Source organism: Propithecus coquereli, unplaced genomic scaffold, assembly GCF_000956105.1.
Source record: "Propithecus coquereli isolate 6110/MARCELLA unplaced genomic scaffold, Pcoq_1.0 Scaffold162, whole genome shotgun sequence".
In the NCBI taxonomy this organism is placed as follows: domain Eukaryota; kingdom Metazoa; phylum Chordata; class Mammalia; order Primates; family Indriidae; genus Propithecus; species Propithecus coquereli.
Window position 1 is genome coordinate 1,270,218 of NW_012140747.1, and position 12,546 is coordinate 1,282,763.

The 12,546-nt window shown below is 43.7% G+C and overlaps 1 protein-coding gene across 1 annotated transcript in view; it reads right to left on the reverse strand.

Moving 5' to 3' along the window:
• Positions 1 to 2,355: 2,355 nt before the first annotated feature.
• The window catches only part of KDR (kinase insert domain receptor), a 43,661-nt gene continuing 33,470 nt past the window's right edge, over positions 2,356 to 12,546 (reverse strand). The window contains exons 27-30 of the mRNA XM_012641119.1: positions 11,298 to 11,449; positions 6,250 to 6,349; positions 5,671 to 5,756; positions 2,356 to 3,938 (exon numbers count right to left, since the gene is read on the reverse strand). Of these exons, the coding sequence (XP_012496573.1) occupies positions 3,716 to 3,938; positions 5,671 to 5,756; positions 6,250 to 6,349; positions 11,298 to 11,449 (561 nt within the window). The 3' untranslated portion in view covers positions 2,356 to 3,715. The remainder of the gene's footprint in view (positions 3,939 to 5,670; positions 5,757 to 6,249; positions 6,350 to 11,297; positions 11,450 to 12,546) is intronic.

Consider the following 12,546-nt stretch of genomic DNA (forward strand, 5'->3'; position numbering starts at 1 on the left):
ATGCCTCCAATCAAAAGTTTGAAAGTAAGACCATGGGAAAAGCATTTTAAAAAGCCACATTTTTTTTCTTCAATACAGGGGCAGATGAGGAGAAAAAAAGAGCTAAGAACAAGAGGCATGGACGACACAAGAAAGAGGAAGAAACGAAACCTCACCTCCTAATCATCCTGCCCGAGGTGCTGAAAGCATTTCTTAATAAAGTGTGAAGCTTCAGCTGAATCCAAATTCCTGGCATTGGAAGCAATGCCACAAGCCACTTAGGAGAAACAAAATCTTCTCTTTTTCCTAAAGTGAAGAAAAATCCTGTGTGTTTCTACGAGGTCTCCTCCATCCTGAATAACCTAGAGTCTTCTTCCATCATTTCCTGGAAGAGGCCATAATAACGGCAAACCTGCCCCATAGTTTACCAGTCTGTCAGAGGACCCTGACGCTCTCTTCCCAGCCAGTCCCACGACCCATAAGTGCCATCCCCAGGAAGCACACACACCCACGGAATTCTTGGTCACAAAGATGTGCAGAATGTCTGTGACATGATAAGGCTGGGAAAATGACACAGAAGAGATTTCCCTAACCACAGAGAAAAGAGGGATATTTAATAAATGGTGCTTCCATGAAATCTGCTTGGAAAAAAAAATAATGTTAGACTCCTATGTCACCCCATATATGAAAATTCCAAATGGATTGAAATGCAACAAAAGAAAATTGAGAAGCTGGGGTTATTTGAGAATTGGGAAGACCTTCCTTAATAAGATTTTTTTTTAAAAAAAACCTACAAGCTGTTTAAAAAAAAAGAGAGAGACAGAGAGGCATATTTGACTACAAAACATTTCAAAACCTTGTATAAAAAATACTGTAATCCTAGCTCTCTGGGAGGCCAAGGCAGGCGGATTGTTTGAGCTCAGGAGTTCGAAACCAGCCTGAGCAAGAGCGAGACCCTGTCTCTACTAAAAATAGAAAGAAATTAATAAGACTACTAAAAATATATAGAAAAAATTAGCCGGGCATGGTGGCACATGCCTGTAGTCTCAGCTACTCGGGAGGCTGAGGCAGGAGGATTGCTTGAGCCCAGGAGTTTGAGGTTGCTGTGAGCTAGGATGACGCCACGGCACTCTAGCCTGGGCAACACAGTGAGACTCTGTCTAAAAAAAAAAAAAAACCTTGTATAAAAAATAGCACATAAAAATCACGTCACTTATCGGTGCCAATGATTTGTTAAATAATCATGCTTACTGAATTCAGGCAAAAGTAATCATTCAAAATGGCGATAGTGGGTCTGACGTTTTGACCCAGTGAACTACTACTGGAGACTATAAACATGCTTCTTGCTTCCCTGTGCTGCCCTGGGTCTGGCCACCTGTCTCTGGTCTCTCACCCCCTGAGTTTCATGGTTAGCTATTCTGACAAACATGGGGTTCACTAGAGGGCCCCAGAATTATGTATCTCTTAGTCTATGTTTTAACAATCTCAAAAGTGCCCAGAATATGAGACAGCTTGTGTGTACGTGTGTGTGAGAATTACTTGTGTAATGAAGAGGAGAGGGGAATAAGCCATTAGACCTCAAACCAGAAGTACTTATCACTAAGATAGTTGTAGTAATTATACCATTCTATTTTTTACTATGAATACATTTATTGGTTCATAAAGTATAAACATTTCATGAAAATATTCTTTATAATTGCTGTCTACAACCCCTGGGCTGCAGACTGGCACCAGTCTGTGGCCTGTTAGGAAGCGGGCTGCACAGCGGGAGGTGAGCAGTGGGTGAGTGAGCAAAGCTTCATCTGTATTTAAAGCCTCTCCCCATCGCTCGCATCACCGCATAAGCTCCGCCTCCTGTCAGATCAGCAGCAGCATTAGATTCTCACAGGAGCACAAACCCTACTGTAAACTGCGCATGCGAGGGATCTAGGTTGCGAGCTCCTTATGAGAACCTAAAGCCTGATGATCAGAGGTGGAGCTGAGGCAGTGATGCTAGTGCTGGGGAGTGGCTGCAAATACAGATTATCATTAGCACAGTGGTTTGATTGCACAATAAATGTAACGCGCTTGAATCATCCCAAAACCATCCCTCTACCCCAGTCTGTGGAAAAACTGTCTTCCATGAAACCGGTCCCTGGTGCCAAAAAGGTTGGGGACCACTGCTTTATAAGAAGAAAAAACAACCACGTGGAAATTATGTCTGATTCCTCCTCCTCCAGTTTAGAAATGAGAAAATGATGGGTACAGTAATGCAACCTTGCAAAGAGATCCCTTCGACTTTTTCAACATTTTTTAATAAAATGACATCAATTGCTGAAAGCATTATGACCTTTGTTATGCTACATAATACTGATACAAAATGTGAATGGTACAAAGTTCATTATATATAATATAAGGCTTTAATATATTACATTTGTTTCTACATAAACAGACTATAAATATATGTGCCATAGCATGTTTTATAGTCATTGTTCCCAGTATTTCACACTATGGTACCAAATGAAAAACACATTTTCTTTTTTTAAAAAAAAATGAAAGAACAAGGGCAAAAACCAGTAGAAATAGCTCTATATGTTAAAAGTCTAAATAATACAATAGATGTTGTTATAATTTTGGCTATAAAGTAATTTTTGAAATCTGGCTAATAATCATTCAGAGAGTGAACAAAACCCAAACAGGTTTACTGGAGTGTAGAGGCCAAATAACTAACATACTGGCAGGCTGTGGGGAGAGCAGGTTGGGGGTAGGGGAGGAAGAAAAAGGGTAAATTCCTTCCTGAAGCTTTGACACCACAGCTTGACACTGAACCTACTGCATTCAGTCTCAGACATATCCCATCAGGACAGATATTCTGGTATTCATCCAGAAGGAACCAGAAGCTGGTCTGTGCAGTCAGAGCTCTTCAACACGGCAGGGAGCCCCGGGCTGAATGTCCTTTCTTTGTGGTGCTCTGAATAAAGGATCAGCCCGGGAGACAAGGAGCCAGAGCCGCATCATTTCCTTCCTGGGGCTTGGCCAGGAGACACGTAAGGGTCCGGAAGGAATGCTCATTAAGAGTCGGAAACAGCACAAGGAACTCTCCTTTGGCCCAACTGCGAAGATCACGCAAACTTCTAAAACCAGAAACCTCGTCTGCAGCCTTTACATTTCCTAGCAGACCACACGCCCACCTCCACCAGAGCCAGCACCATGCGCTTTCAGGCTCCACCATTCTCTCAAAGCAAGCTAACGTCTTCCTTTCTATCGACGCAAATCCCACACTTAAGACTTGGCTCGGGACCCAAAGCCTAAAACAAAGCCTCTCAGACGGCCTCAGCCCTGCCAGTCTTTCCCATCTTCAACACAAAGCACATACGTTGCCTGGTTTATCTTCTAGTTTAACAGAAGTGTCAACTCCCCAGGTCCTGCTACTCCTTGGCGGATGGAGCCACTTCTTGACCGTCTTTGTTCGAACCCATGTGGAGACCCACAGCCGGGGGCATCATAAATGCTTTTTAAATGAATGAGAAAGAGAATCGGGTCAACACTGGGAGAAGATACAAACACATTCTTGGGTCACAAGCATCTTCGAAGTCAGGAAATGCCTAGAGGACTAGCTCCCTGCAGTCCAAGGTCCTTTTTTTTTGAAATGAAAATCAAATGTGGCTACTTCCTGGTGGTGGAAAGAACAACACTTGACAATCTGAGCAGCACCTCTCACGTGGTTTCCAGGAGCAGGGGGCGGGGGTGCCTCCTTTTAAACAGGGGGCGAGCTCAGTGTGTTCCCAGCGTCAGGCTGGAGAATCTGGGCCACGCTGCCGGCTTGCATTCCGATCTCCACCAGCTTTAAGAGTTCCGCCTCCTCGCTGGAGCACACGGTGGTGTCCGTGTCGTCGGAGTGATACCCAGACTGGTAGCCACTCGTCTGGTTTGAGCCTTCAGATGCCACGGACTCCCTGCTTTTGCTGGGCATCATCCCACTGTGGAAGAAATGGCAAACAAATGAGTTGGCAGAGAGAAGACAGCTCTTTTGCTTCTTACCCTAACCCCATTCCCCACTCCATGTGGGCTTGTAATCTCCCTGGAGCCTCCAGCCTCCTGTCTCTCCCCCACAGTTGTTAGCCAGCGCATCAGCTTTACTCCAGCAATGTCGATTTTCAGGTACTCGCATGAATTACTAGTTGCAGATAAGTCCTCTTATTGAGGTCCAAGTCTTCCAAGCCTGGGATGAGATGAAAGGCAGTTCTTCTGAGTTATGCAAAGGCTCCAACCAATGGAACATTTTTACAGTCTTGCAGATGGACAAGTTTGTATACAATGACAGGAGCCAAAGGGCCGCTTTCAGGATACTCAAGGAAACTGGGATGTTCTGAAAGTTCACATGTGCTTTCCCCTATTCCATCAATTAGGGGACTACAAGGTATGTGTATGGTGTTAATAAAGTTCTTGAGCAACTTTAATAACTTGAAGCGTGTGTGCAATCAAGCCAGGCATGTCAAACACTGCTTTTTACTCATCAAAACCACATTCTTTGGAAGGACTAAGGACCCCAATCACTCAGCAGCAACTACAGAATGTTTTCAACGGCCTGGAATCCTGACAGACGGTAATCATGTCAAAGCTTAGAAATGTACGCTGTGTTCATCTAAAACTTCAGGATTTACATGTTCTCAAGCCATTTGAGGGTGTTTTTCTCCCTTAATAGGTATTTTATCCAAATGATTCATATTAAAAACTGCAAAAAAGGATTTTTATGAACTTTGTGTTCACATACGGTTTAAGTTACTTCAAATAACTAGAAATACAATTTTTCTTTCAATCCAATCCCAATAAAACTAGTTTAGGTATCTCAAGCAATGGCATGGTCCTGGCACATAGTAGTTACTGAATAAATATTTTTTCGAGTCATTGAATGAAACATATGATTGGCTGTCACAATTTCTTACCTTGGGGCTTAAAGAAAACACTAAAATTGTACAATGGCATATTCTAAATTTTTTGTGTGTATCACTCAAAAACTCATGGGTATCCCATTTTATATAACAGCTAGATTATATCAAATTCTTACTTAGAATGAGCCCTCTAGCAAATAAATTACTACTCTTTTCCTATTATTCTTATAGATATTCATGTATCTGTTAGGTTAAAAGTAGGTACACTTATTCAAAGCAACTACAAATTCCTACTGAACCATATAGGGGAGATTATATTTAAAACCAAATTTAATACTTTTCCCACAATTAAATATTTAATTCAGACAATAATATTTAAGTATCTTAAACAAATAGATATTGGCTCATTTATACATCCTATTTCTTAAATACAGATGCACCCATTCATGTACAGTTTTGAAAATTCTTCAGAGTCCACAAAGATTTTGATCTTATTGGTTGTTTTAGGGATCGTGTCTAGTGACCTGTTTGTTATTCAGCAAGTACATACAAACTACTAGCCATAGTAAATATGCTCAGAAATTCCCTGGTATTCATAAATTCTCATACAAATTGACCAAATCCTCTAATTTATTTCAGTTTACTTTTTAGATTTGTCAATTTCATTGTTTCATTGGTTTCAATTTTTCATTAGTTGGATGCTAATTTCTCCAATGAACAAAGACACTCACAGGGGGAAATCTGAGCTTTCACTGAAAGTCCTAAGTTTCTTCCAAAAATTCCTATTGAAATTTGTCTTTTTTATTTAGCTGAGTCTTACCTAAAAGATGGAGCTAATTTTGTTCTGTCTTCCAAAGTTTTCAGCTCTTCTGAGGCAAGAACCATCCCACTATCCGTCTGGTTGTCCTTTTTAAGAGACAATGAGATGGCACAGTTGATTGAGTGTATACACCGACCAACTATTTAATGAAACTGATTTTGAACTCATCTATCAGACAATATGCTCCAATGTCCATCAGAGGAAGGTAAAGGTATCAAAGCCAAAAGTTGTGCATGCTACAAAAGGAAGCAACTGCTTCCTGTACGTAGACTTAGGCCAGGGAGAAGAGAAAATTTATGAAGCAGCAGCTGAGGAAGCCTGTTTTCATCCCTCTTTTCACAATGATACTATTCACACTTTAGTGAAATTGGGCATAAAGCTAGACTATCTTGAACCTTGAACCAGGGGCTTTACTTGTAAAAACCAAAGTTCCATCTCCATAACGACCCCAGTGACACATACCTTCAAGGACAGCCTTATAATGAGGCTTCAAGACTTTAATGCTTAGGCTAATATTTATCTAGCTAGTGTTTCATCCTTTGTATTATTTCTAAGACTATTTTTAAAAGATGTACTTACATCTGGGATTACTTTTACTTCTGGTTCTTCCAGTGGGATATCTTCAAATGTTTTTACACTCACAGGCCGGCTCTTTCGCTTACTGTTCTGCAGATACTGACTGCAAAAGAACAAATATTTATATTTTAGTGGTGGTATATTTGGCTGCAGATACTCCAAGTGATACCTAAGTTCATTATCTTTCAACCACAAAGTTTAAGAGCAACCTTCAAAACATCCTTTGGAAAAAGAAAAACAAAACAAAACAAAATCTTTCTCTGCTAGCACACAGGGAAGGCTTAATTTCCTGTGAATGTCCATTTAAAAGTATAATATAACTGAGGAGCCCAGAGGAGCCCCTGTTCCTTGGAATCATACTTCTGAGATCCGCTGCTGCCCTAAAGACAACAGCAGCAGACTGGGTGATCGGCTGCCTTCTGCTTGGCTTCCTGATTGCTTGTGATTCCTCCACTGGGCTCTGGACACATCACCGAGAGTTTCGCATCTTTCTGGTCATCTCCTAGGAAAGTTTTTCTAGATGATGCTCACAGAACAAGCATTCGAAGAAAGATGGGCAGAGGCAACACCTGTAGGTCTCCCTAAAGGATTCTGAGTCCAGCAGTGATCTAAAGACAACTCCTCCTTCAACAGGTAACGTGCAGAGGGACAAAGGCTGAGTCTCACTGTCCCTTATTTTAGCCGCCTGAGCTGCCTGTCTCAGGAAAGGGCAGTGGTTTGAGAGTCATAAGATATTTTGCTTATTTCAGAGTCTCCCACTGACTGCAGGAACATGAGAAAGTCATGAATATTTCTGTGTCTCTGATGCCCGCATTTTAAAAATATATTTGGCAATAGCGGTCCCTCCCTAGCTCACTAAGATATGGGGAAGATGACGTAGCAAATGTTGGGCTTATTGTTCTTAGAAAGAATAATGCTCTATCAGTCAAAGTTTGTTTTTCTCCTCTGAATTCCAAACGGTGCCAAAAGGGATTCCTGCAGGAGTCCAAAGAGTAAGACTTGTCAGACAACAGATCACCTCTTTCGTGGGAGGAGCTCCTTCCTGGCCACAGGGCTTTGGGTGAGTCTGGATGATCTATCAAAGTCACTTAGAGCTCAAGTGGAGAGAAGACAAGTCCTTTTCACAAGAAGGAATGGAAAATACACTCTTAACTCTTATCCCAGCCTACTTTCCACTACAAGTAGCCTTCTGGAACACGCTGCATAGACCTTGGGCCAAAGAAGGAGAATGGAAACTAAGTCTCTCTCCCCTCCCCCTGGAGGCTGGTTCTTCCCCTTTCGGAGAGGCCAGAACGAGGTTTACCAGTATTAGCCTCACTAAGGAAGCGCCACAAGAAAGAGGACAAAATATACAGGGATCAAGCAAAGCCCACTTTCTCCGAAGTCCAGTCCCTAAAAGTAGTGGTTGTCAAGAACTACTGACACCATAGTCAATCATTTTTTCATTCACTCATTCAGGAAGCCCTTATTAAGAATGTGCCACATGCCGGGCCCTGTGCCAAGTGTCCTCGAAACAGCATCCCCTGGCATCTTCACAATGACACCTCTCTAGGGCTGGGTATTATTACGCCAACTTTTTAGATGAGGAAACTGAGGCGTAGCAAGGTTAAGGAATGTATCCAAAATTGCATAGCTAGAATGCTGGGATTACTGTTTTGAGGGCAATGAGGAGCCACAGAAGGCATTTAAGCCTGAGACTGACAAGGTCAGACACGCCTTTAGAAAGGTGACTCTGGGTTGAGGAGGATAAGAGCAGAGGGATAGCACACTTCTCTGCAAGAGAGGAGAGCAGCCTGACTAGAGAAAGGGAACGCCTGAGGTTTGGGGAAGAGGACAGATTTCAGTGGTATCTGTGGTGTAGAATCAACTCGAGCTGGTGAGCTTGGGCCGTAATTCAGCTGTCTTAGATCAGCTCCCTGAGTTCTCAGTCCAGTAATTTAAAAAATGGTATGGTCCTTCCCAGCAGACAAAGCATTTGCACAGACATCGTTGCATCTACTGCTTACAGGACCAGGAAATAGGTCTTTGTATTATTTCCCACTTGCAGATGAGGAAGCCAAGGCTCGGGGAGAAAATGGCTAAGAAAGGGTAGAACTAGGACTCAAACTCAGGTCTTCAGACTCCAAAGCCCATGCAAGTTCGTTGGTTTGGTTGTTTTCTGTTTTGTTTTTTTTTTATCCTACTCCACATTGAATGCCTTTCAAGAGTCTCAGGAAGGAAAAGGAAGAAGAGAGCAGCAGACAGGATTGTTCAAGTCTTTATTAAGCACCTGGAACGTGCGCAGTGCTGTTCTGGTTGTCGTGTGTGCACCGACCGAGCGGTGGGAGGGGAGTGCGGGTAAGTGTGGGGTATGAAACTGACAAAAGGTGGAGAACGGACAGTCCCACTTCAAGCAGTCTAATGGCAGAGCCAAGTTCAGGAACACGTAGCCAGCAGGCTGTCCCAATCGTCAATCTCCAAGAGGCATTTCATCATCACTAGCAATTAACCAAAATGAAGAAAAGGGTATGTACCAAAACCTTTCTCTGAGAGAGAACTGCAAAGAAATCTTTGATAAGCTGCTTGGAGTGGCAGGTGAAAGTCCCAGGGGAAATGACAGAGCAACCGCAGATGGTCCCCAAACTGCCCTCAAGGAAAGATGAGTCCAGTGGATCTGTGCTTTCTTGCAGGAAGCATGCAAACTTGGGACCAGAGCTGATCCACAGGGGAAATTAGAGACAAAACTAAGTCTAGACGTCCCTGGTCCTTCCCCACACACTTCTCAGCCTCTTCTCTAAATAAATGCTGAGCAAATATTTTTAAAATGGTTCAAAGGGGCAAGGACAAATCACGAGGCCAGTTCCCACAGTGATGTCTCTGTCCAGCTCTATTTAGACTGCAATGGAATTGAAAATTACAAGGAGAAAGCAAGTGAGAAAAACGCCTCCGTTTTTCTGCTTGGCTGGAAATGAGAAAGAGGATAGAACGGTTCCCCCTGAGAGGTACCCCGGCCTCATCTCGCTCTCCCCGGAGAAACATAACCACAGGAGAGCATCAGAAGGAAGCGTGCCGTGTGCAGATGCCTCTCTCTGCCTTTCTTTGAACCCAGATGATTAGAAAGTAACTGGGAGTTTTATTTTTATAAAAAGGAAAAAAGGTGGAGGGGGTTGAGAGGGGATGCAGACAAAAGATTCCCATTTCCATTTTATTTTTGAAGGTACGGCTGGATAAAAGAGAAACTGGACTGGAAAACCAATTCAAAAATCACAGAAAATAGGAGCCAGGCCCATGTCGGGAGCGCAGTGTCGCATTTGTCCACGCTGCTGGGGATAAATGTTAGCGGTCCTTTTGCAGATCCAGCATCGTGTTTGGCATTTCCAGCACACAAACATGACTTCGTCTCCCGCTCGGCACCCTGTGCAAAGCACCCAGTGAGCCAAGAGGCTGCCAGCTTGGATCCTCGCTCCACTTGGTCACAGAAAACACAAGGAATATAGTTCAGGACCAAATGGCTTTCTGATAACGGAGCGGCCAATAGTAGTGTTGAGGGAACAATTGTCACACTAGGAGGCCGGCTGAACTTGAACTAGGAATTTGTCAACATAGGAGTGGAACCGGGGTCTCATTTCACGACTCTTCCTCTCTGAGGGCCCTCCTTGGTATGGGAGAAAACAGCACTGAATCAGATGTCGGAGGAAACGGATTCATCTCAGGGATGGGACTGGAAGCTGCTCACTTAATAGCCATCTTTTATCGAGTGCTTGCGAGTGCCGGGCACTGAGAAATACGTTATATCGTGTAACTCTCAAAACAGCTATTTCCAAACAGCACCAGTGGTCTTGCCTCATGTCACAGATAAGGAAACTGAGGCAGAGGGGAGAGGATCTTCTCCGAGTCACACAGCTGCTAAAAGGCACACTTGGGAGTTCTATTGACTCTAATACCTGCATCGAGCTGAGCCTTGTGTTCACCTGTACATCAAAAAAAGATAATAGTTTCTACTTCGCCTAACTCTGGGCATTATCATGTGGGCAAAATCTGAGAGTCTGTGGAAAAATGCTTTTAAAAATGCTGAATGCTTTTGACATAAAGGGAATGGTCAGCTCACTTGTTGGCTTCTAACCACTCTAAGCTTTCTTCTCTCATCACGGTGTTCCTGCTGCCCTGCGTGACTCCACGGGGCACACGGTCCACGGGTACCTCCTCGGCATGGCCCGTGATGTGGCACCCTGGCCAAACACCCAACACGTGGGAGAGGTCCTGCCCCTCCTTGCAGCCACGGCACCCTCAGGAGGGCACGCTGGACCCAGGCCATCAGGGGTTCCAGTTAAAGGAGGAAAACACCCAAAGGGGTTGGGAAGGAAACAAAGCAAAGTGAAGTAGTCCCAGGCTTAGTAAAAGGCAATTTTAATATCACATTGGCGAAACCCGTATCAACTCTTTCCTTACGCACAGGTGCTGGGAGAGAGAAAAAAGAAAGCAGCCCTCAGAACCCCTTGACACACCAGGAAAGGGCTGCAGTGCATGTGTTTTGAATAAGCCCAGACGTCCCATTATGCAAATAAAATGCTGAAGATCAGACTTGGGAGGGGCTTCTGAGATGCAGTGTCCAGTCTCATTCAGGACTCAGACCTATGGCGTGCTGTGTCCTCGCCAGAGAACCGCAAGCGTGTTCTCATATGTGCACAGAACTCTCCCTTCCTCAATCTCCTCTAAGCCATTTAATTCGCAGTAATAAAAGCGTACATGGGGATCATTTAAATACAGATGTCTTTGGACAACTGGTCTCTCTTTCTGGAGATTAGCAAACTGTGGCATTCCAGCTATTGCAGCTGCAGGGCTTAGAGTTCTTAAAGGAAGAGCTGTGGCAACAGCATGGGCTACAGATGGGAGGAAACTCACCTACCAACCCTCCTCCAGAAGCGCTCCCCTTCGTCTTAGCGTCAGGGCTAAGGTTACGCGGAAGTGGGATGCAGCAGCCTTAGACAAGGTCTTCCTTCCACTTCTACTCCCCCTCCCTGGGATGGCCTTGAAGCCCCCCTGCCCCAGGGGACGTTGGCCATATGCAGTACCTGATTCCTGCTGTGTTGTCATAATGGAATTTGGGGTCACACACTTCCTCTTCCTCCATACAGGAAACAGGTGAGGTAGGCAGAGAGAGTCCAGAATCCTCTTCCATGCTCAAAGTCTCTGATATTGGAAGAACAATGTAGTCTTTGCCATCCTGAAACAATAAACACAGCACACTATTGTTGTGGCTTCAGTCCTTCAAGAGCCTTTTCATGAAAACAAAGGCCACAGGGGCTTCTTGGCTATAGGGTGTGTTGTTTTCATGTCTCAACAGAGAACTTTAAGACAACATTAAATATGGTTTGCCAAAAACAAAAGAGCACTTAAAAGGGATGTGTATACGAAGGTATATTAAAGGAGAGGACCGAAAACAAGGCGGGTAAGGAGACCACAGGGAACCGTGCTTACACTGAAGACACAGCAGGCTGTGGTCAGAGATAACAACACAACACACAGAGCTAAGAAATCATTTCTTCACAAAGCCCTGTCTACACGAGCCAGGCCCTTCAAAGGGCATGGCATCCAATTTTAGCCTCCTCATTTCCAGGCAATAGAAAAACTGATGACAGTCTAAAGAAAAGCAATACACAGGTAGGAAAATGGGTCTTCTGAGAAAAGGTTGCACAATTTAACATGACTTAAGCAAGGGAAAGAAATAATGGGCAATTTGATACCTTTAAACGTTTGGAATGTTTATTGGCAAAATCAGAGTTGACCCATCCTCATCCCCCAGCTGTTCAAAACAAAAGAAGGAGGACCGTGGCATCTATTGGGGTAAGAGGTGTTGACTGCAGATTAATTAACTTTCTAATGGTAAAGGCTACAACTCTAAAATCCTACAATGGAAGTTATGGGGGGTGTGAGATTTTTATCAAGGAAGAAACCACCTATTTTGCATAGTTTGGATGTATTTTTGTCTGCAGAATTTATTAAAAATTCCTTCAAATTTCTTCCATTGTTGATACTCTGTGGACAAACCAGATTCTTTTGTTAAATTTTAGAAGAGCATGTGAAGACATAGCAAAAAGATAAGTAGGTAGAAATAAGAGTGGTCTGCTCCCAGGTTATAAATTAGGATCTCATCTGCCTAAAAGGGTCATTACAGCTTTTAGAAGAGCATCGCTGCTCAGATGTAGAAGATCATGGCTCCTTATTCAGTGGCCAAGAGGATGGCATGGTGGCCGTGAGGTCTGGGCAGTAGGGAAACTCCTTGACACCTGAATATTTTTGTAGAAGTGTCTCAGATGGAGG